This window comes from Labrus bergylta, chromosome 1 (genome assembly GCF_963930695.1).
Source record: "Labrus bergylta chromosome 1, fLabBer1.1, whole genome shotgun sequence".
Classification (NCBI taxonomy): Eukaryota; Metazoa; Chordata; class Actinopteri; order Labriformes; family Labridae; genus Labrus; species Labrus bergylta.
In genome coordinates this window covers 34,502,253-34,527,419 of record NC_089195.1, presented here as the reverse complement: position 1 = coordinate 34,527,419, position 25,167 = coordinate 34,502,253, and the positions used below count along the sequence as shown (strand labels likewise).

General features: G+C 41.5%; 1 protein-coding gene across 2 annotated transcripts in view; it reads left to right on the top strand.

Annotated features, from left to right (window-relative positions):
• The first annotated feature begins 7,844 nt into the window (after window positions 1-7,844).
• Window positions 7,845-25,167, top strand: part of LOC109999707 (myosin-10) — a 69,738-nt gene continuing 52,415 nt past the window's right edge. For both annotated transcript variants that reach the window (XM_020654831.3, XM_020654829.3), the window contains exons 1-3: window positions 7,845-8,002; window positions 12,704-13,085; window positions 22,657-22,813. In XM_020654831.3, coding sequence (XP_020510487.1) covers window positions 12,741-13,085; window positions 22,657-22,813 — 502 coding nt within the window. In that variant the 5' untranslated portion in view covers window positions 7,845-8,002; window positions 12,704-12,740. The remainder of the gene's footprint in view (window positions 8,003-12,703; window positions 13,086-22,656; window positions 22,814-25,167) is intronic.

Below are 25,167 nucleotides of genomic sequence, written 5' to 3'. Positions count from 1 at the left end.
TTGAGGACCTGATGGAATGAGAGCAGGGTGGGGGAAATTACAGAGAGAGAGAGAGAGAGAGAGAGAGAGAGAGAGAGTGAGAGAGAAAGAGGTGGACATTTCTGCAGGTAAAGAACAAGAGACTTTCTTGCAAGTGTACATATTGACACATCTACTGAGTGTGAACACGTCTATTTCTGCTCTAAAGACACATCAAATTAGATGTATAAACACACATTCTAATAAATATCATCATTAGTATCATTATTTTAGAGATACCTTCCCTTTGCATGCATCTAAAATGAAAAAGGCTGTTTTAGAAATGGTTTAGATGCAGGTCCAATCGAAAATGATGTTGTCCATTTAATCCATGAATTTCTCAGTGGATGGTTTCTTGACTAAGAAAGCTTTTGGAGTTGTGCTTGTTGTCCTCAGCCTCACTCCACTTAATTTTTTGGATCGTATCCTCTGGTTCGGATTAAATGGGGCAGAATATGCAAGTCAGCTTAAAGCATCCTCACTCATAACATCCACTGCAATCTCATACGTTTGGGAATCCTTCTTTACTCTTTGTGGAATATCTTTTTATACCTCATCTGCAATGCAAGAAAAGTTAGAGACAACAAATCGAGACTCAAATTGCCTTTACTTTTTCTGGAACCCCAATTTTATCAAATGGCAGTGCTAGTGCAACTAATTTTTCACCTTACGCTAACAACACTATGTTTTGAGTTACTGATTACTGATTTTTGGGTGTCAATTTTCCCAGTTTGAAGCATATTGGTCATATCTTTTTGCAACGTGAGCAAAAGTGGGGAAGAAAAATTGAAGTTGGATTAAAGTTTTTTCATAGGTCACAATTCCCATCAAATCACAAATGCTGGTGCCCTAAAATTGGTCATTACGCTGATGATACTGTGGTTTCTGTTGCTGATTCTATATTGATTAGACACTAAAAAACTTCCTCTTTTAAAGCTACTTCTGTTCACATTGGTTGTTTCAAATAACCATTGCCCAATGCTAGTTTCAGACATCCTGAACATCTATCCCATTTCAAAAGAACTATACATAAATGCAAATGTTCTTGGAAGACCATTTTGACTCTGAGGTATATTGTTGGTGCATTTCTTGCAATAAAACTGAAATCAAAGACTAAAAAATCCAAGCAGTTTCTCAGCCCATGATTTATGTCAGACGACAGTGCAGTTCTCTTTATGCAGACGATACTTTGTTTTACGTATTTGATTCCAGTCAATGATAACAATAACTAATCAGAACTAAAATAAATGGTCTCAGGCTGTAAACATGTTAATTTATGCTTTAAAAATTGTTCTTTCAATGGGTGAGTATATGACTTTCGGTGTTCCTGGAGCCAGCCTCTAGTGGACACTTGACGAACTGCAGGATTTTTGCACTTCTGCATTAGCTTCATTTCTCAAGACCGGAGGTTGCCACTTGGTAGCCCTCTGTGGAAATTAAATAACGAGTAACAGGGGAGCAACATGGTTGTTCTATCGTGCATGCCGTGGAGTATGAAACCGACTGAGCGGGTAAAACATCGTCATGCTGTCACTTTAGAGCGTTTATTAAAATAAGTTTATGAAACAGCCACTTCACAGCCTCTTCCACATAACACCAGCCTTTTTATCCATTGTTGTAAATATTGATTTTAACTGTGTTACATTTATTAGGTAATGTCAGTAATGTCTGTTCTACTGCCCCAGAGTGAACGAAATATCGATTAATGCAGGTTTAATGAGCTTCAAGATTCCCCTTCTGACTTTATCAATAAAATAAAACTAATTCAACGCTGTTACCCAGACCCTGAAATAAAACTGGATAAAACACTCCACTGTTGAACGAGGTACAGCAGACTGAACATAATTTAGAAAGCTTTGTTTGCACACAGAAACATAGTCTATTGGACTGAAACAAATCTGCCTCTCTTTGTTACAGGGATTTCTAATACAGAGCGGCTGCTGCCTCCCCTCTGAGGCTCCTTCATTTCATTTCTTCTCTCAGGTTCAACACCTGTGAAGATTACAACACTCCCCACTGCTTTCTATGCAGGACAGTTGGTTGAACCCCTACCCCACAACCCACACCCCCATCCGAGCGATGTAATAACCGCTTACATTGATCCTACCTTGCTGGAAATGTGCCATCTCTCATCAACAGCGCTTCGGCACTTTAAAATCTAACACGCTCCAGCGACTAGTTCAAAGCTCCGGGAGCTCCGGGAGCTTTGGACCAGAAGTGTCTGGAGAGGCGGCCTTTGAAGTTCATGCTGCAGATTAAAATAAAATTTCACCTAAAAAGTCAAAGCACTCGTTCCTCTCTGTAACTTCAAGATCAGATTTCATCTCTACCTGCATGGTTTCACTCAGCCAATACCTTTGATTATCGTCACTGTTCATGTTAGGTACATTATTGATGATTTTTCAAAGGAATGTCAGGCTTTAAAAACCAGCATTGCAACACAGCTAAAGCAACTAAATGTAACATTTCATCTCAAAATAGTTGGTTCAAAGTCAACAACTTTCAACAGGCAGAATAGCGTCTCCCCCATGTCCACAGAGCGCCCTGGTCGCGTTTTGCCTACAATTTTTGGTTATTACAAACAAGAAATAATGAGGTGAATAGTACTTACGTATTTATTGTTGTGGTATCAAAATAGTTTTATTTCCACTAGTATTGTAGCAAAGTTAAAGGAGATCTATTTTACTCTCTTTCACCTGTAATGATGTCGGTCTGAGACACCTGTTGAGTAGCATTGTGAGATGTGTAGCTAAAACAAAACTCCTTATTTATCTGATACTGGCTTCAGTAAAATCCCTAATTTCAGCCTCTGCCTGAAATGGTTAATTTCAGCTACTGTCTCTTTAAGGCCCGCCTCCCCGCCTCCCCACGTGCCCATTTTCCTCTAATTGGACAGCTCATTTTACAGTCGCAGGGACATTTGAGTGAGTTTACAGATGGGCTTGTCCTACAACGTTCCTCCATGCTTTGCTCTACTAAGTCATCCTGACGTCAGGTTCTGGCCAACTAAGTTCTGGAAATGTCTTGTTCAGATCAGCAGGAAACCACGTCCAGGGATTACTTGTATGTATTTCAATATGGATCTGCAGAATAGATGTCCTCTAAAATTCGGGTATTGTTTTTGGTCAAGCATTGCCAAGGAAATGATTTTCACAACTGACCAACACCGAGCGCCGTGGCAGTGTGTGGAGCGTCTTCTGCTAAAATAAGTACAATAAGCTTTAATAAGGGGAGCTGTTTTTATCACTGGTGGCAGAGCTTTGTTTCTCTTGTGTCTAAAGAAGGAGAGAAGCTGGCAGAGAGGGAGGACAGACTTCAGCGTCTGTTCTACCTGTTGTTATTTGTCTGGAATCCATTTGAATCATGTCGTTTGTTTTCCATTCACAGATACACGGCTGTGTACGATCAACATTTTTTTTTGTTGCACAAACAGGCAACAGACAGCTGGCAGACCATGAGGACATATCTGTGAGGATCAACAGATGTGTTTAGATAACAATTACAAACCTCATCTGTAGACTCACCAGACTGAAAACATGGACGTAGGTTATGTCTCAATTTGGAGACAGCATCTGCACCTCTGAGGTTGTGCATTTGAAGACGGCAACATATCGGGGTCTGTCCCATTTCAAAGGCTCTTTAAAGTGGCCGCTTGTTTCCCATGAAGGACGACGGATCCTCCCATTACGGCCCAACATGTCTTGAGATTCCTTGGACGCCAATTGTAAAGAGCTGGCTGACTTTTGACACAGATTTAGATGAAGGTAACTGGTTACAACTTTATCAAATAGCTACCAATACTAATGTTACCAAAAAAACAAAAACAAACTTCAAATAATCTTCAAAATAAGAGGTTAAGTTATGTGAGGTCATGCAACTCATGCTGCTGTTGCTAGGCGACGGGGGACAGTATAAGGGAAGCCGGAGGAGCAGTGCGATGTGGACAGGACAAACTATGGGGATCAGACCGTCTCGTCTCAGTTTAACCTGAGCGGTCTAGGCAAGCTACAAAAGCTGTGTCCTTCAAAGGATGCTAACTAATAGGGCTTTTTGGCTTTTAGCTTCATTTTTCAACGCCAATACACAAGATGTGATGTGAAGTGACTCCCAGCAAAAGAAAGAAAGGAACTCTGTGGACATGATCCCAGCCTCTCATGATCTCGATGAATTGATGGCCCAGCAGGAATCTACAGAGTCCTAAAGGGAAGGAAAGTATCTTCAAACAGGTTCAGACTGTGTTGTGTTCACTGCAGAATAATGCTCACTTTGAGATTTCAAAATAACCAGACAAAGACAAAAACAAAGAAAGCATAGAAAATCAGGAGGAATGACTTTGGATTGAAGACGATATTGACTGAATAGTAAATAACGGGGATCATTTATCCCCACTGAAGGAGATCAACACTAATCCTAATGGTGAATTAAGATGTAATGCAGTGAGCGAGATCCAATATATGCTCATGCAGAAAAACCAAAGACGGCGTCTAAGGAGGTCAAACATTTATCTCCATCCAATCTGGCACTGCGGGATTGAAAATGCCACATTTGACATTCCTTATCTGCGCTTGTAAAAGAAAACAGAAGAAGAAGAAGAAGAAGAAAAAAGAAAAGGATGGGGATGTTTGATAAACTGCCGTCTAGACAAAAGCGGGAGAGGGGATGGTGGAGGACGATGCTGATGACAGGTCTATTATGCCACAGAGGCGACTGGAGAAGCCAACAATTGAGAGATGGAGCTGTCGCAGCGTTTTTTGCAGAATGCATCCGCACCAAAAGGGTGTCACTCTGTCACTCGTCAAGAGAGGATGAAATAACTCACTCAGACATCTTCGGTCTGTCACTCAAACTCTGCTCGGGCTCAGCGTGTCACAGTGAATTCTCAGGGAAATGTGCTCAGTCGTCTACCGCGTGATAAATCTGTGTGAAAATCCATGAAGGCTTGATGTATTAAGTGATTCTGTAAGAGGAAGAGAGAGGAGGACAAACAGACACTTCATGATTCTTTCATTATCTTTGACTCTTACAGGAGTTAGTTTAAAAACTTCAATGGTAGTTTTGTTGTGTTATGATTATGAACGATGTGAATCAGTGATAAACAAATGCAGGAGACAGCCGTCAAATCTCTTCCTGAACAGTTTCTCTGTCGAGCTAGAGGCCGCATGCAAAGATTTCACTTATCAGCTGCTGCCCTCTAGTGTCTGTCTGCTGCACTTCAAGTAACACGAATTAAAGGGCATTTGAGGTGAATGCATGATGGTTTCTTCAAAGCCTCTGGAAACTTGACTTTAAATATTTAAAACCTGATATCGGCTATAGAACAAAGGACACTTTATCCTTACTATCTGATCAGACATTAAGGAAACATGCTATGTTGAAGTGCTGGCTTCTCTGACAACAATGCAGCAGACAGTATGTCCTCCTTCTAACTTTAGATTCTGCTCCTGAATGCTCTGGATTTGTTTGGACCAGAGAAGGTAGGCGGTTTTAAGGCGACCCCCATACGGCTGTTTTGGACGCCCCTCGGTTTGTCAGATATGAGAGCAGTTATCAGGTCAACAGGTGTTGCAGTGATGGAAGCGGGCAAGAGAAGTGGTTCAGATAGAAGTGATTGTACCCGACCTAAAAAGCCTCTGCATGTTTCTAATAAGCTCTCTATAATGTTTTAAATTTAGACTGCAGTACCGATTTTAAAACTCTAGGTGTCAGAGTAACATACTGCTCCTTTAATAATCAAAATTTTGACACAGGTTCATTTTGTTGGAAATAGAGAGGCAGCGTATGATCTGTTAAATATATGCACAATGCTAAATTAAAAACGTTTTTTTTCTAAAATTGACATACATTTTCTTTAATGTTGTTGTCAGGTTTCCCAATAGGATAAGGTTTCTGCTCTGGAGTATTAGTTGGTCTTCAGAAAATGAGTTTGACCATCAAAAGAATTTACAACAACATGTTTCACAGATTACAATAGTTAATGGTTGAAATAAGCGGGGCCTACAGATGGATATTAGCGACTTGCTAAATCATCTTTTCATTTGTCTTTGCATAAATGATCGATGTAATTACACACTGTACCTTCATAAATTAAATAAATGACATAAATACAATTAAATAAGTGTTTTCCAAATCCTTTATTTTGCAGGTCGGGTATTTCAGGTGTGATAAGACAAAAATACAAGATAGTTTGTTTTCTTACCACCGTTGAAGAATGACTGTAAGGAAATAAGAGGTATAGATACTTGATAGATGGATGTTTTGCTCCTACAGCAGCCCTTCTTTATCAGTCTACAGCGTGTCACATAAAGGCCCAGGCTCTGTATTAGTAATTCATGTCTTCATGCAGCAGAGGGCGCTACTGCAACATGGGAGTTTCCAGTCTGAGAAGCAAAGCCTAACCACTCATTAACGGGGTGTCACTGATTTAACTGTGTGCATGATGATACATTTATTGGTCTGCACTGATAGCTGAGCCTCTGTAAAATTCTGCCCATTGAGGTTAGAAAAGCTGCAGGTCTGTAATGTCCTCAAAGCCCCCGCTTCAGCATTTGTGATAAAATATAGATAGTGTATTCAAAACAAAAAACAGGCTCCAACCAGGGGTTCCCAAAGTTTCTCTGCAGGGCCCCGTTTTGATGGCTTGTGTTGCATAAAGTGACATAAAAGTGTTCAATATCAGAAGAAGAGATTCTTAATTAGACCTGCAAGGGGAAATTCAATTTGACACTTTGTGTAGGGCGGCTGTGGCTCAGTGGTAGAGTCAGTCATCTCTCAACCAGAAGGGTGGGGTTCGATCTCCAGCTCCTGCAGGTACATGTCTGATGATGTTTATATAAAAAAAAAAAAATCAAAACAGGGTTACAAAGTGCTTTACAAAATGAAATAAAAATAATCCCCTAAAAGCACATCTATGAAAATGTGCTTTCTAAAAAGGACAAAGAGCTCGCCAGCCTTGGTTGTAGAATGGCGAGCAGAGCCTTGGCTGAGGGAGGACGAGGACAGGCCCAAAATGCAGTGGCAGACCCGCAAACATCAGCAGAGTAACCAAAACATGAACACTGTATACGTACAAGGTTTATCAAGGTTAATTAACACTATACAACAAACAATAATATCACAGAATACATGAGAGCTGCTCGACAAACATGCAAAATTAAACACTCACACGTAATTAAGGATGTTATTGAATAGTTAATAAATATGATATAGGACCTAACAGTGACATATTGGGCATCCCACGGCCTCGTAATGACGTGTCTGCATCCACAATTCAGCAGGTGTTTTATTTATTTATTTATTACAAGAGATAAAAGAGAAAAAAATGCAGATATTTAAAATGGAATTAATAAGAGAGCAATGATGGGATGATGTCAAATACTGTAAATAATTAAAATATATGGAAAATATCAACTAAATAACTTTATTCTTATATATCTGGATCCACTCTTTACATTTGCCTTTCGTGTTATTTTTTCTCTTCAACTGTTTTTTTTTTTTAAAAGACTATTTTTTCTGATTTTTATCTTCAATAAATACATTCCAGTACATAAAGTTTAAATCAGTATTATAATTATTTTATCTTTTAAATAAAATCCATCGTTCCTGATCAGCAGGTGATGCTGTGTTGCGTTGGGGCGGCATCCGTCAACTATCAAAGTTTTTGGGATGGAAATTATATTCGACCAATCACGCTCAAGCATCACACTTTGAGAGCCAATCACATTCCAGATTTGTGTTGTGGGCGTGACTCTTTAAAAAAAAAAAAAAAAAAAAAAAAAAGAGTGCGGCGGCGGTGCATCCTCCCTCCCTCCCTGCCTGCCTGCCTGGCCGGCGAGAAAGTTCGGTTGAGAGGGTGCTGGATGGTGGGGGGAGTACCACTGATGAGAGAAACACGGGACTACTTTAACACGCATTGGAGGATTACCACACTTACCTGCTGCACGCTAACACACTCCTGGGAAAGGGGTTTCTTCTTCTACTCTTCGAGGTGAGTTTAAAAGAGAGAGAAGCCCCGGTGAGGATGTGAAGCGGTTAGCGACGGTTACCGTGACCGTTAGCTAGCGGATTATTTCAGTGATGGAGGACCGCTAATGTTAGCACGGCGCCGCAGAGCCAACACGCCGCTCACACCTTTAATCCGACATATAAATCAATATAACGCTGTTTGCTACGTGGTTTATAAGATGAATGTACTGGAAGCTGGTGGAGGAATGGTGTGGTCATTGTCCCCACCCAGACGTCTTCACCCACACCCAGGATGATGAAGAGGAGGAGGAGGAGGAGGAGGAGGAGGCTCCGTGCATCCTGGGAAAAACTCTCATTTGCATTTAATTTAGACTCATTAGGACATTCACTTCAGCTTCTGCTTGATTGGGATACCAGAAGGGCCAGTGAGGAGGTTCAGTTGATGTGTTTTTAATTGGTGAATCAGGGCTGTGCAGCGTCTTCTCAGGCGGGTCGGACACGGAGCACAGCACGCCACAACTTTGAGCTAACGCTAAGCTAAGCTAGCCGCTGCAGCTGTTTGGCCCGTCGTTATAACAGCGCTGCATTCATTCATTCATTCATTATCACACCGCAGGGGATGCTACCTATCCTCGTGGTTCAGAGCCGATGGAGGGATGAAAGTTAGTGTTTTCCTGGCAGCCTGAAGCCTCACTTGATCCCCCCCCCCCATCCATCCCATCCCTGGCTCTGACTCTGACCCAGATCCGTTTCTAACCAGCGCCTGAGTTAAGCATGGGACTTGATTGTAGGTTAAATATCTCTGAGCATTCATCAGCTGATTAATAAGAAGGAACAAGCTGTCATGGCAGACATTCAGGCTTGACCCCCCTGCATCAGCTGTTGAGGGCATCAAGTGCCAAGGATGTAAAAGTGAGGGTTTTATTAGTGGATTCAACCTTTTATAAAAACATCTGATCAGTTATTATGAATTAAATGCTTGAATATCTAACTGTTAATGATTAATTAAAGGTTAATTGAAAACAGGTAAAACATCTCTTATTATTTTGTTTTCAACCAACTCGTTAAATCATCAAGATATTCAATATACGTACATCTTTACAAGTTTAAGACTGAGACTAGTAAATATTTGTAATTTTCTTGATAAATATCATCTAAGAAGGGCTTCACGATAAATTGCAATGGCATCAAAACTGTGACATGAGCGGTAATAAACACATTGCAAAAGTCTGAATTTGTCGCAATAAATACAAAATAAATTATGTTTAAAGAATCAATTATTTTTCACTCAGTTTGTGCACACTTGGTGGCTGATTCAATCTTTTCCAAAACATCAGTCATTGTGTGTTACATGCTTGAATATCTAACTGTTACTGTAATGATAAGTTAAAGGCTCATCGGAAATAGGCAAAACGTCTTTTAAGTAGTTATTTTGTCGAACCAACTCTTTAAATCATCGAGATATTCAACATGATGTAGTTTATCTTTACAAGTGTAAGACTGAGACTAGTAAATATTTGTAATTTTCTTGATAAATGAATGATATCATCTAAGAAGGGCTTCACGATAAATTGCAATGGCGTCAAAACTGTGATATGAGCGGTAACAAACACATTGCAAAAGTCTGAATTTGTCGCAATAAATACAAAATAAATGAATCAGTTTGTGCACATTTGGCGGCTGCGACTCAGTGGGTAGAGTTGGTCGTCTCTCAACCTAAAAGGTCAGGGGTTCGACCCCCAGATCTTGCGGCCCATATGTCCGATGTGTCCTTGGGCAAGACACTTAAGCACAAGTTGCTCCCGCTGCTTTGTTAGCGGCGTATGAATGTGTATGAATGGGGTTAGTTACTTCTGATGGTCTCACTACACAGCAGCCTCTACCATCAGTGTGTGAATGTGTCTGTGTGACCTGCGGTGAAAAAGCGCTTTGAGTAGTCAGAAGACTAGAAAAGCAGCGGTCTTTGACATGGTGTTTCCATGGCAACGATAAACATGTCGTGTCTGTCATGGCGGCTCGTTCTTGGCAGATCTGTCATGACACGTCCAACTATAAAATGAAGGATTTCTCTGACTTTGATAACTGTTGGAAATATTTGGGGAAATGTAGGTACTCAAAACTTAATTAATTGAGATATTTTAGTGTCAAAATTCTAATAAAATTCTACACATTGAACCTTTAAGTAATAATTTTCAGCTCTAACTCGACACGAGCTGGAGGCCATTCCATTGTTTTGTTCATCTCCACATTATCTCTATTACACAACACAGTCAGAGTTTCTGTGGGCAAATGAAGAGCTCCACATGGTGAAGTAAGAGTACGTGGGTGGGTTGGTGATGCATAAGGATGGAGGTGTAACAGGCCTGGAGCTCGCACAACAGTGTGAGTGGGCCAAACAAGTTCTTCTGGAAAACAAAGAGCAAAACTAGAAAGCAGAGGAGAGAGAGAGGGAATTTATCTCACTCAAATACAGAATGCAGATAATTCACATTATGTCATTTGTGCGTTTGGGAGCGCTTGCATGAAGCGTTTGTGCACTAAGAAGAAAAGAGCTGCACGTCCGTCCTGTCTCCATGACAACAGTCTGTTGATGGCTGCTTTATAACCGACACTGCTCTGTTACTTTTTACTGCATGATTTATATTTGAGATCGTTTATTACCCGATCAGACACGGAGCAAAGAGGATGTGGGTACAAGACACGATCCATAGGAGGGAAAATTAAACATTTGGAAAACAGCACCGGTGACGTGAACAGCGCCTTTCTGAGAAGTTGAAAGATTTTCAACTAGAAGCGCTCAGAGCTTTTTTTCCAGTGATCCAAGATGTATCATATATTCAGTTACCGGATGGTAACATCTGCATGTGATGGCAGTGCATTGTTCACCCCTTCTCTCCATCTAAGCCAGTGTTTCCCCTACCATTATATTATTTTTGAGCTTTTTGTGCCTTTATTGTAGAGATAGGATAGTGGATAGAGTCAGAAATCAGGGAAAGAAGTCATTTAAGGATACCTTTCCGATAGAAAAGGACAGCTGTCATTAAAAGTAACACATGAACACCAAGATTCCTTCAAGTGTTTGTGTCGCTGTGTCGACATATGTTGGCTTGTCCCCACCCCCCCCCAACGCTGTAAACCTAGGGCAAACACTGTAAGCCAAATAAAATCAGGTGAATAAGTGAATTTTCGGTGAACATAGTCACCATCAATATTAAGTAGACGGTAAACAATAGACAAAGTTAAACCTCCTAAAAAATCTGTCAATGTTTCAATGCCATGGCAACAAAAATAGAAGTTCTAGGCACCAAACATTGGGTCATTTTTTTGTCTTTAATTACCAAATTTTGCAGGGAAACTCCTGCACACCATCTAGGTTGCACAAATACATCAAAACTTTGCCAATTTTTTTGCACAATTTGTTAGACGGTGTGCACGAGATCCCTTTCTTTAGCACCTGTCCTATGAAACAGATGTAGAGGGACCCCATGCTCCATGTTGAGCCACATTTTCCTGATAATCGTACATTAATGAAAGGTTCCTGCTGAGTTATGACAGGCCGGCAGCAGCCACCTGATGGCTGTGATTAGCTGTGACACTCCTCTAAACAACAGTTATATCATTCACAACAATTATCAGAGCAAACATCAGAAATAAGGCCATCAGCTTGGGAAAGCCTGACTGTTATTTCTGTGTTACATGAAGTACTCCAGTGATTTAAAAAGTTTCCTCCGAGTCAGCAGCCATTAAAGAAGCTGCGTCATCTTTAGAGCACTTCACTACCAGCTGTATTGACCGCAGCTTGGCTCAATCGATATTCAAACTGAAATGTACAAAACTCTCATCAGGAGTCTGAGTTTTACTGCATCTGTTAAACCAGCATAACTCCCCCTTTAACATCCCTCATTAAAACTTCTTCTCTTGTAAACATTCAGGGCTTTAGCAAGATTTTATTCCAGTAAACTTGATGGATTCCGTCCAGTCTGGTTCTTGTACCACGGTTTGAGAGTGAATGTTGTATGTAATGTCCACTGGTGGTACGTGGGATCCCTCCTGCGGTACACTGGGAGTCTCTGATTTTTGATTTTTGAAGTAAAGACGTACAAATTAAATGGTTGACTGACAAGCAAACCTGTGATGGCAAGTTCAGGAAGCAAATATGACGGTTAAAATGTTTTACATTTGTGGCTCCAAGTGGGAAATATTAGAAAGAAAAGTGCGGCAGATACGACGACATATGACTCGAGTCACAACCTCCAGTCTGGATTCTTTTGGAGTGGCTCAGAGAGTGAGCCCATATTATAAATAATATGCATATCAGGAATAAAATGGCCGCCTGTGTAAACTGCATCTGTAGTTAAACAGCCCCATGCTTCTGTATTTCATTGTTGGTTATAACTATGGTAGCTAAATATTTAATCTGGTGGCACTCATTGTGAAAGTTCTATCTGTTACCACTCCATTAGTGATGTGATAAAAACTGGACACACATCTGTAAGCCTGCCTACCCATATCCCTGCGACATGATTGGCTGTTGGTTTGGGTGGTGTAATTACAGGTTTAAATTGATCAAACATTTGATAAATTTATATTGAAATAAATTATAATGTGATAATTATCGTTATCGTCAAATTCTGATATTGTGACAGATATATTTTAGGTTCCTACATATATGTTGTTTTTCTACCTGCTCACTGTCTCACTGTCTGCTTCTTTCTTCCCACAGGTGACCCAGTGTGTACTGCTTCTGGTTTCCAGCAGCAATGTCACAGAGGAGTGGGCAGGAGGACCCGGAGCGGTACCTCTTTGTGGACCGCGCCGTGGTCTACAACCCGGCCGCACAGGCCGACTGGACCGCCAAGAGGCTAGTATGGATCCCATCGGAGCGGCACGGCTTCGAGGCCGCCAGCATTCGCGAGGAACGCGGCGACGAGGTGGTGGTGGAGCTGGCGGAGAATGGGAAGAAAGCGGTGGTCAACAAGGACGACATCCAGAAGATGAACCCGCCAAAGTTCAGCAAAGTAGAGGACATGGCCGAACTCACCTGCCTCAACGAAGCCTCCGTGCTTCACAACCTCAAAGACCGATACTACTCTGGGCTCATATATGTAAGTACAGGAACCACCTTTACTTTAATTAAGGTTTTAAAAAATCATTATTTGGATACTTTAAGGCCTTCTTTTTGCATCTTTTTAGTGAGAACTAGTGACATGATGATTCATGTAAAATGACGCTGGCCTTAAATCTGGTCCTTTCTTACCTAACATGAAAATGTCCTGTGAACTCGAGAGACTCACAAACACGTTTCCTTCAATGAATAAGTCAGCATGTCCTACATAAGCTGCTGATTTCCCCTCAGATTATGACCCACTTAGTGACATGCATTCCTGGAATAGTCCAGACATGGAGCTTGTGGGCCACCTGAGACCGAGGGGGGCCGAGGGGTTCCCACTTAGAGGCCCGGGCACAAAGACTCAAAGCTGCTTTGGGCAGAGTGAGAGAAGGATGGTTTGTTTTCTGTCCAGTCAAATGACTCTCTGTGACTAACTTGGTACATGCACATCATTTTAATAATCTTTATAATAGATTGAAATAAAATGATAAGGGGGTCTTATAAAGGTTTAAAGAGTAGTGAGCTGCAGTAGAAAATACTTTAGTGGTGTTCTGGTTTATTTAGCTGCAGCTTTGGAAGCATTATGAATGAAGTCATGACAGTTCAAACATTAATGAAGACAGATGTGTACTCTTAATGTTTACGAGCTTTAACTCCATCACTGTCATCGTCCAGTAGATGACCCCTGAAACCCTCGGTGGAATAATCAAAGTTGTCTTACTCTGCATGGATCCAAACTGTCTGTTGTTATCAGTTCATTCCTAAAGCTATTTCACACAAAGTATTTTAGAATGATCAGGTATGGTTTGCAAAATCCGCTGGATGCTTTAGTGCACGGACTGTGTGAACTGGACGCAATCGCTAAGATCTCCATGCACAGAATTTAACAGCTGCATTTAGTTTCCAGTAAGTCCTTCTTCACACTTTAGTTGATATTGTTCCATCGAACTACACTGATATAACTAAAGTGATATAAAGGCATGTTTTCTCATGATAGCATAGTGGACTCTGTTGTTGTTGGTGCACCATTTTCGTGCCGTTCTTTTTGCGTCATGTCTTGCCTCGGTGCCTTTGATGAGTAAATCTCAGAGGGCTAAGTTGAGTACCGCATTTTAGTGTAGCTGCAGCTTCTTCCTCGTACTCCCGAGGTGTCTGCATGTTGGACCTTTGCAGGGCCGGGCTGACACACACAAACATACAGTTCATATAGAGCCACCACATGCCAGCGGTTACTGACTCCGCTGTAACCAGAATGCAGCTAGATATTTAACACCTATAAAAGAAAGCTGGGATCAGTGGGTTTACCATTTTAGTTTTAAAATGACATAGCACTTTGAGTATTTTCAATTTAGTCAATTAGTTCATAAATTGAATGATTATTAAGCTTCACCAGGCAGAAATACCACACAGTGCTGAGAGCGTCCCCTGGATTTGTTGGATATTGTTTTTTTGCTGGTCTGCTTTAAGGAAGCTAAATATAACAGTTAACTATTCAATAATTCAAGCGGTGTATTTCTGGCCGTGACAGGGCATCAGTGCGAGCTCTGCCATGTGGTCATCTCTCTACTGTTGGCTCCCTGCCAAGACGCTGCTTTGTCTGTTTGTATCTCCTGACAGCAGAGGTTGTTTGTCACAGCATTGGATTAATCAATGTTCTCTCTCCTCTCATGGCTGTGATCTTATACAAGTTTTTAAAGGAGAAGTTGAACCTCTTTATTAGGGGTGCAGATGGCAGTGAAACCTATGATATGATCTGTTGCTCATGATGATACAATGATTTTGCATTCATGAAAATATTGCAAGACAATTATACAATGATACATCATGATGTCACTTTTTGAAGGTCTCAGTCTGGGCGGACTCCTGATTTTAAATCAAGACCACCACTGATTGGCTGTTTTTCCAAGTCTTCACTGTGATTAGAAGGAAAACGCCTCTCTCTAAAAGAACAAATAACTTCATTCATAATTTGATTTTAATCCCCTGGTTACGTCTGAACCTTTCACATGTTACGATCTAAGAGAGTGACACGCCCCCTGAACACAAGATGATGATTTTTCTGTGATATTTATGATCTTGGTCTTGACTCGGTCTCGATGCCTAAATGTCTTGGTCTTGTCTTGGTCTCTGATAACTCTGGTCTCGGGTATGTCTTGACTACAACACTACAAGCTACCCTCATACATGTCAGATGTGCCGCCATGAGAAGTCATTAAGTTTTGACGCTGTGAGTCAAATTGAGAGGAAAATCTGCAAAGAGCACCATATTTTTAAAATTGAAATATCGATATTTGACTTTATAGATTCAATAATCGTATCACACAAGTCAGGATGAAGATATATATTGCCTCAGTGGTATTTTGTCCCACCCCTACTTTTCACAGTCCCCTTCGTTCTCTTTCAAAAGAAATGCTCTTTGTATTTTTCAGCATTTTCAGAGGGCTTTTAAAGAAGAGACTGGAGCCTCATCTTAGAGCTCAGGGAGGTCTCTGCTGAGTCACTGTAACCACATCGCCTTAACAGAGTGCTTTGTGTTCACTGATAACTAACAGCTGTCTGCCCAAATAACTGAAATCATTTTCAAGACAAACCGATGCTTAAATACAGAACCAGCCAAGTCCTGGCAGCTCTAAAATATTCTCGCTGTTCCACATTATTACAGACAAGCCTTTCTTTTGATCCAGTTTGCATGCTCGGTCAGTTTATGTGCCGTTAATCACGTCCCCAAGTGAGAAACTAATGAACAAGAAGTTTTTAAGAGACTTAAGTTACACATAGGCAGAACTCAACATGTTTTCTTCCAGGATTGTGTGACCTTTAAGGTCAGATCAGCATAGCATAGTGCTTATATAATTGTGTAAGCTGAGTTGTGCCCTGATGAAGGCAGAGTGTGGGTGAAGCATGTCAGCTTATTTTTATCAGTTCCATTGTGAAGTAGACTTTACAATAAAGCTTTTTATCATCAGAGCAGAGGAGTGCCTTGGTTTTGCCTTTTTCCTTGAATAATCTCTTTGATTTCTTCAATCCAGGCAGCATGTAGAGGAAGTTGATATTCATGGTTAAACAAGCAAAAGCTATGTTGAAGTGCTGGCTTCTCTGAAAACAATGCAGCAGCCAGTATGTCCTCCTTCTAACTTTAGATTCTGCTCCTGAATGCTCTGGATTTGTTTGGACTGTAGGTGGTTTTGAGGCGACCCCCCCACACGGCCGTTTTGGACGCCTCTTGATTTGTCAGATATGAGAGCAGTTATCAGGTCAAACCAACAGGTGTTGCAGCGATGGAAGCGGGCAAGAGAAGTGGTTCAGATAGAAGTGGTTCAGAAGTGATTGTACCCGACCTAAAAAGCCTCTGCATGTTTCTAATAAGCTCCACGAGCAGAAACGTGCTTAAACTAGGATCAATATTGGAGATGCTTTTGAAAAATGGAGAGAGGTTAGAACACAGAAAGGTTTACAGACCCATGCAGAGCTGGATAAACACTGAAGCTACAGAGTCCACCACATGGTGACCTGAGTGAACATCAAGTCTAGAGAGGAGGGGGGGGGGGAGACAGCTCTCTATGATGTTTTGAATTTAGACTGCAGTACTTATTTTAAACACTAGGTGTCAGTTACATATTGCTCCTTTAAGATAGGTCACATTTGGAAAAAGAAGAGATTAATGGATGATTATTGTCACAGCCATAATAAATATAGCCCTGCAGATTAGCATGGTTGACTGAGTATAGTTGAACCCTGTGTCTCAGGAGAAAGGAGGACTCGATAAAGTAATGATGTCACTGTGATTCATTATTGAAAGCAGGCCACTATATGCTCATGAGTGTTCATCCTGAAGAGGATAGTGGGCCGCTCCAGGCTCCGAGCTTTTTGTGGAGGATTGCTTCTGCAGGCTGTTTTTATTTAGCCTACCTCTCACTGGAGCGTGGGCCTCTGAGTTCACTGTTCAACACAAATTAGTTTTCTTTTGAGAAATATTTACATTAGTATTCTATGTGTTTTATCATCCCATGGTCGCTTCAGTGGTCTACATTTACATCCCGACCATTACCACCGCAGTCTCACCGGTTTGCACCTTTGCAAGTTGGCTGTGTTTTCTCTATGCTGCATTGAGGTGCTAACCCCAAACTTAATGACTCACACAACATCCCTCTCCCCTGTTTAAACATTGCATATTTGCGCATAGGAGCTACAAGATGTCTCCAACTGTATTCCGTAACAGATTTGCTTCACAGTCAGGGACATATTCACTAAAATTGGATTGTATAGCACCAAAATTTGGCATCACTTCTCCCGCTTTCTGCTCTGTCTCAAGATCTGATTCACAAAGCATAGTGTTCATGATAGTCTACAACAAACATGCCCATTGAGTTGTCTGGTCCTTGTAGTTTTGCAAACTGAATGTGGAGAGAAGCTATCTGCACCTCCACTCTCTCTGTGGAGCGCCTCTCTCATGTTGACAGAGCTCAAGTCCATATATAGATTGATGAGCGCGGAGGGGAAACCTTTTCCAGTTTATGGATAGGCCAGGCTTCAAAAATGTGATATGTGTTTCACCTGTAACAACTTAAACGTCCTCCCTTGATGGAGCAAGCATGGACAACTCATACACGTGCATCCTCCATGGGTCCTACACATGTGGATGAAGTTTTCAGTTTTAAACCCTTATTATATTAAAAATAGTAATGTGTAAATAAAATTTGACAGATTGTATTTACAGAACATTTTTCTAGATGATGTGGAGTTGGGATTGTTGCCTGGAGACTCTCAGCCTGGCATTCTTTATAAATAATGCGGCGCAGTTACCGCCAACTCGCCAAATGTTTTTCACTGACTGCGTGTGGTTACTCGGTCCAGTGTTTGGGAATTAGATGATTTTTGCAGTGAGGCTGATTTGCATTGAAAGGGCCAATTTTTACCTTTCAAATGACTGTATTATGGCTTAATTAATTATGCACAAACAGCACGGGAGCAGAGACGCTTTTTGCCCTGCAGGATAATTAGTGGTGCAGTTAACCCTTTGTGTGTGTGTGTGTGTTGTGAGTGTCTTTTTGATTCATTTTCAAAGGTTAGGCGGGAGAAAAGAAGGGAAATCCATTTCTAGTAATATTCTGATTCTTTACAGTTTCACATTTGATACACTACAGCTGTTAGCATCCAGTCCTCTCAGCTGTCAGGGCTGTTTGAATTTAGGTTAGCTCCCTCCTGGTAAATCCTCAAAAGCACATAGTGATGACAGGTTCATATTTTTTAATCAAGTTTGAGATTAAGAGCACCTCAAGATTTAGAGCAAATTCTGAGCTACTGCAGTCTTCCCGCTCTGTCAGGGCACGACTGGAGTTAATTAGAATGTGTGTTGGAAGGCCTAAACATTTCTTCTTTTCCTCAATGTGTCGACAAAGATATTAACATTTGTTTAATAGCGATGGTTTAGCCAAGTGATGTCAGGATTGAGGGGGCACTGCTTTATGCAATAGGTCAGAAAAGACAAGCAGAGATCTCAGAAATGGTTTCCTCTTTTCCCTTTGAGAGAGGCCCTGTTGCTAAGCACTGCTCGCTTCTCAGACATTTATTTGGACACTTCCAGAGGACTGGGATGCCTTTCAACTGTGTCAGAGTTCTCCTCTTTTCACTATAGTTTTTTGGGGTTGTGGCCTGGAGGCTGCGTTTCCTACTCTACCCTCATATCAGCTCAAAATAACTTCCATAACGTTCTCAGAAATCAACGTATAGAAACTCCTGTCAGCAGGGACAAAGGCTTTCTGAGTCTACTTGTAGCAGCCTTCAGTTCAAACCTTTAATTTGCTAGTTTTTGCTCAGGTACCGTGCAAATGACAGGTGACCGTGCCCGAGCCCGCTTTAAGAGGTGGTCTCGGGCATGATTCATGTGTACTCGAGTACAGTCCGCAGGAGATGTAAATGGAACCGTGCTCAAATAGAAAAGTGGACAGCTGAAAATGTTTTTATCTGCCAAAGGTTGTCGGGAGAAGAAGTTAAAACGCTGTTATGGTGAAAACCTCAATTGTTAATTACTGGTAAATGTGTTTAAACATTAGTTTCATGCTCTCTACTGAAACGATGTTAGATTGCATCATCCTTTGAACAGGAAAACCACTACACTCAGTCTGTGTTGTGTTTTGTTTTGCCTGGTTCTGCAGGGGTCCAACCCCTTGCCCTCAGAGCCCCCCCTAATCCCTCAAATACCCCCTGTTCTCCACCACCAAGGGCAGCCAGCTGAGTCATCCCTCTCCCTGCTGCCCCGTGGCCCACGCAGGGTCAGGAGCACTGATCTGTCTGTCTGGCAATGTGCCCACCACAGGGGGCTGGGGAAGGGGGGTTATTATGTCAGCAGCCCTGTAGCAGCGTGAAGGTGATTTTCACAGGTAGTCACAGTTAGCACGGTGTGAGTTTTTGGTCGGTCCCACAATGTTGCTGCTGATGATTTCAGAGGAAAAGATCTGTATGTGGCCAGGATGCTGCCAGAGCTGTGTCTAAAGCATCTGTGCACACTAGAGGTGAGGAGGGGGGTTTCATGGCCATCTGGTGATAAAACACACACACACAAAAATACACAAAAATACACAAAAATACACTAAAATAGCGTGGGCCGCAGCACCAACCACTCCTGACGTGGATTATTAGCCAGTCATGACTAAGTGTTGCTCCACAGACTACAGTTGTGTGTGTGTGTGTGTGTGTGTGTGTGTGTGTGTGTGTGTGTGTGTGTGTGTGTGTGTGTGTGTGTGTGTGTGTGTGTGTGTGTGTGTGTGTGTGTGTGTCTGTGTGTGTGTGTGTGTGTGTGTGTGGGTGTGTGTGTGTGTGTGTGTGGTGCAGTGTGATCCTGAGAGATCACATCCTGAGAGTTGTGATGTGCTCATCAAACATCCACTCTGCTCTCCCAGCATGCTTTGGTCATGTCACCATTGTTCCAGCTCAACAGCTGTGAGAGCAGACCTCAGGCTCCGTCACCGTCACAGACAACATCATCTGAAGAATGTGACTTTAAAGCCAAGCTCAGTGAACAGAAAGAGGGGAAGGGAAAGTTGGTGTTACTCAGGGTTGTCGAAATGTTGGATACTTTTTATTTTATTTTTCATTTGTATTTTTTTTAAAGATTAAAGATTTTGGGCATTTTGGGCCTTTATTGGAGAGATAGTTCAGTGGATAGAGTCAGAAATAAGGGAGAGAGAGAGAGAGGGGAATGACATGTGGGAAAGGAGCCACAGTTTGGATTTGAACCTGGTCAGCCCGCTTTGAAGGACTATAGCCTCCACACACGTGCGCACTAACCACTGCGCCACCAGCGCCCTAAAATGTTGGATACTTTTTGATATCAAGTTTTTAAAAACAACAATCCAATGCTTCCCCTACTATTTATATGGGGTGGTGGCCCACCATCCTAAGCGATCCTCCATGACTCCCAAGAGGACGGCACAAAATACTTTATTTCTGAAATTTAAGTGATTTGTGTGCACTCATAAGTTAAATAAGCAGGGGCGATATTCAGACTGTTTTGACTGGAGCTGCAAACCTGGGGGTTATGCAGGGGTGGGCATGAAGTTTGCGCGCATACACACAAAGGATGATCATTTATTTACCATGACTGTCATCACTAATCATCAAATCTACTTCTGACATTAAAGTATCTAAAATATGTTACGGTATCATTTTTGACCAGTTAGATTTTTTCAAGTATCAATTGAGTTTTTAGAAATTCTGGTATCGTTAGCCGATAGCCTGCTGGTTCTGTCTCATGTACAGAGGCTGAGTCCTCATCGCAGCAGCTGTGGTATCAAATCTGACCTTGGCCCTTTGCTGCATGTCATCCCCTTCTCTCTCCTCCCAACATTTCCTGTCTCTCTTCCTCTGTCATATCTAATAAAAGCAAAAAGGCAAATAAATATATTTGATGAGCATGAGAGAAAGGCATGAAGATAAATCAATTATTAGCATGATTTTGAAGCGTAGGGGGAAGGAAAAGGTTGCAGAAATCATCTTAAATTGAAGGTGTGAGTCTAGATAGATGGCTTTATCTACCATAAGGTTTGTAATAGCATGATGGATTGAGACTTTTGATCCCAGTCTCTGACGTGAGCCTTAATCCAGCAGACTCCACTGTACACTGCGTGAGTTAACAGACTCTCCCAGCAGCGGCAGCAGACATATCAGGGATTAACCCTGTCTTGGCCTGCCTGTCTGCATTATACAGCTGAGGGACCTATATACTGTGTGGATTAAAGAAAGTCTGCCGTCAGCCCAAAAAATGTCTGGGTAATATTGCTGGTTTAAAATTTGAGAAAAAGGAGATGGCAAATTTCCACATATGAGGAGCAGGGTATTAAGTGAGCGGAGCGAGGACCTTTAAGACTGTAGGATACCTGGCAGTGGGCCAGCAGCTGCGTATTCTGGCCCCCTGAATTCATAATCTGCACAACACAATGGTCCTCATGCAAGAACAAACAGATTTGTTCATAAGAGGCACGTAGTGTACGGGGGATTTAAGATTGTTTGACGTAATTTCTCTCTTGGTATGAACGAGTGGTCAGGACCTTTTACACAGACTGTCAGAGTTTATCCCCAGGGCGAAATGTCAGTATCACCCTCTGTGGCACTACACAGTATACACTGTCAGTATGACTCTGCCCTCTGTTCGCTGTAATATGACTTGTCTGATATCTCAGCGGCTGTCAGCTCCACTCTGCTGCCTCTCATTTCATGAACCACGTTTTGGTGTTGGTGGTGAAAAACAGGCAGCCCTACCATCGTGAGACGCTTTAAGGCTGATGCTAATGATCAAACAAAACAAAAAATAAATCAAGCGATTTATGGAAAACTCTAATTCATTGATCGCTTGAGATGCACTGATTGTGATCAGGGCCGATATCAGTGTACCGTTTGAGCCCATCTGGTTACATGGTTATTGGTTGTGAGAAGATAATGCATCAAAAAGTAACAAAACAACTTGTTGCATGACGTCGATGAATGACAGAAAGCATTGATATTTGCACATAGAGGTGGAGAAAAAATCGGATTTATCTAAAACTTGAGATTCTTATCTTCTGAGATTTTAAATAGATTCATAACTTCCAAAAATCGTTTATTTTATTTTCTCTCCCTGCTAAATGCTAATGCTAGCTCTGAAACTCAGTAGAGTGCTAAACAGAGCAACAAGAAATTCAGCCAGTCTCATTAGTATGTACTAATTCAAAAATAGACTTTGAATCCAGAATCGCTTTGAATCAAAAATAGATTCTGAATTGAATCGTGATCCCAAGAATCGAAATCGAATCGAATAGTGAGACACCCAAAGATTCCCAGCCCTATGCACTTATTCTTTGTTGTATCTATGCAGATGTTTGTGATCAGAACAATCTAATAAAAGCTGTAACAATCTGATTTACAAGTAGCACACATCCTAAATCAACTGTTCCTGTTACAGCACATTCACATATGCTTCTTCTTTGTGCTTCTTCATTTTGCATTTCCACTCTATAACCTTGTGATGTCATGGCTGCTGTTTTAATGAATTAACCGTCATCCATGTTTGTTTTTTTCTTTTCTTTCCATAGACGTACTCGGGTCTCTTCTGCGTGGTGATCAATCCCTACAAAAACCTGCCCATCTACTCAGATAACATCATCGAGATGTACAGGGGCAAAAAGAGGCACGAGATGCCCCCTCACATCTACGCCATCTCAGAGTCAGCGTACAGATGCATGCTTCAAGGTGAGTCTGAGCGTTTTATTGCAGACATTTGTATTTGGGGGCTAGTTGGAAAAATCTGGACAAAGTCAGGGTGCACGTGTGCACAAGGAGAGGAACGTTTTAATCTCTTTTTTTAAATGTTATGTGGTCGTAGAAGAAGATCAAGTCCTGAATGTCTCCACAGCTCACAACATGAATTCACCTCAGAGACTTCAACAGTTTCAGTATCTTTGATGACTCTACCATGAAAGAATCTGTCTCAATGAAATCCATGCAAATATGACTCAGCTCAGACTGTCTACATTTCTAAACATCATTCGTCTTTAATGATGTAGATTTCCTTTTTTTATTTTTTTTATTAAAGTGACCATCAGTTCAGTTTCATTCATTCATGAGAATTGCAAGTTGGCTCTCCACTCAAAACGGTGTCTTCAAATATTCCTTTCCTGGTCCATGGCTAGCTTCCAGGCTCTGTGGGCAGTGACTGGGATCAGACCAGCGAGAACAGAGAGGGTGACCCCATTGTGCTGGACAATAGGTCCTTTGTGATTGCGAGGGCTGACCAGTGGGGGTGGTGACAGACTTGACAGTCCCGTCAGTCCTTTTAGCCTTTGCTCTCCAGTTGTTGGTACACAGAGGAAGTTTTGGTCGTGTCAACAAGAAGCTCGCCGATCCCTTCATCCTCTGAAATCTCAACTAGAAGATATTTTTTCATTGTTTTATTTGTTATTATTCAACCATCTAAGCTGTAATTCATGGATGCTTGATTTGATACAAGCTTATCACCTTACATCTGATGATGTCACAGCACAGGAACAGGGTTTCTGTAGCTCCTCCTTGTTGCGGTTGTGGAGCTCTGCTAACTTGTCATGTAGCCCGCCTAGTTTTTGTTATTGTTCACACCCTCTGTTCAGTCCACACTGTGTTTCTACATGAGTGGACACAAATGCATGGGGGGCAGGGCAGGGAGACCTTTCAACTAGACTCGTGTTGATCCCAACATATTTCTGCATTCGTTATATTTCTCACAGCGTCGTTGTTGACCTCTGCCTGCGAGCTGTTCACTGTGCTGCCTGTGCTTCATGTACGTTGCACATTATAACAAGCCCGATTTGTAATGCACTGTTACTCCAACCCATTTATTCAGTCGTGGTCGTGGTCAGAATTAAGAGTGTTGTGGTAGAAAAGGAGGTTTGTAGGTTGCAGATTAGTGGAGGCCAGCTGCTGTTCAGCTGTAGCCCTGAGCGTTTCAGCAACCTGGTTGATGGAAGTGACTTTCCAGCCGTTAAGATTAACAGTGAGTTTTTTTTTCCCCTCTTCCTTTTCAAGTTAGAAATGAAGTCATTGGAAAGACAAACACAAAATGGGATACATCATATTTCTAAGACGTTTCTGATAGGAATGGTTTTGGCGGTTTCAGCATATTAAATACCTTACCAATGTTCAGTTATTGTTGGCACAAAGCCGACTCTCAACAAGGCTGCCATAAAGCTCTAAAACTTTTTATCAAGTCGTCACTTTATGGATCAGCATGAAACTTGATTGAATCAACTGATCAATAACTAAATGTGTGACAAAATATTGGCAGTATATCGTCGTCCTGAAGCATGCAATAATCAGTCTTAACAGATTTGCTGGAAAATTTGACCCTCAACATCACTACTTCACAACTCCTCATGACACACCATAAAAATCTAAATTATAACTCGCAACGGTGTATAGGTTGCTGTCAGTTTTTGCTGGACTCCTAGAGGGTAAAAAGGTTCAAACTGTCTTCCTGCGTGATGATTTTCATTGTGTTAAAGGAGCAGCATGTAACTCTGACACCTAGTGTTTAAAATGGGTACTGCAGTCTAAATTCAAAACATAGTAGAGAGCTGTCTCCCCCCGCCCCCTCCTCTCTAGAGTGGATGCTCACGCAGGTTGCCATGTGGTGGACTCTGTAGCTTCAGTGTTTATCCAGCTCTGCATCAGCCTGAGATTTGCACCCCTATCATCAACCAACACAAAATACCAAACCTTCAGTTTTCTGATTTCTTTCTGCTTTGTTTATTATAATTTTTATATATTTATGTTCTGGTGATGGTTCTTTCTGTCACTGAAAATTGCAACTTCCACTTTTAACACACATTTGTGAACGTAAACAGCTTCCAGTTCTGACTGCTCATCAGCTCAAACTATAACTTCTCTCCTGGTTCTCTCACATAGTTTTATCAAACTTTCAGCGATCATTGTCAGACTTTTCACGCCTCATATTTAGACTTTGTGTTTCCATATGAACAATAAGATTCACTTGATGCAGATAATATGTCCACTCTGATTTATGACCCTTGGAACTGAACACGTTGGCAAATCATCTGTACAGCTGAAAGGCG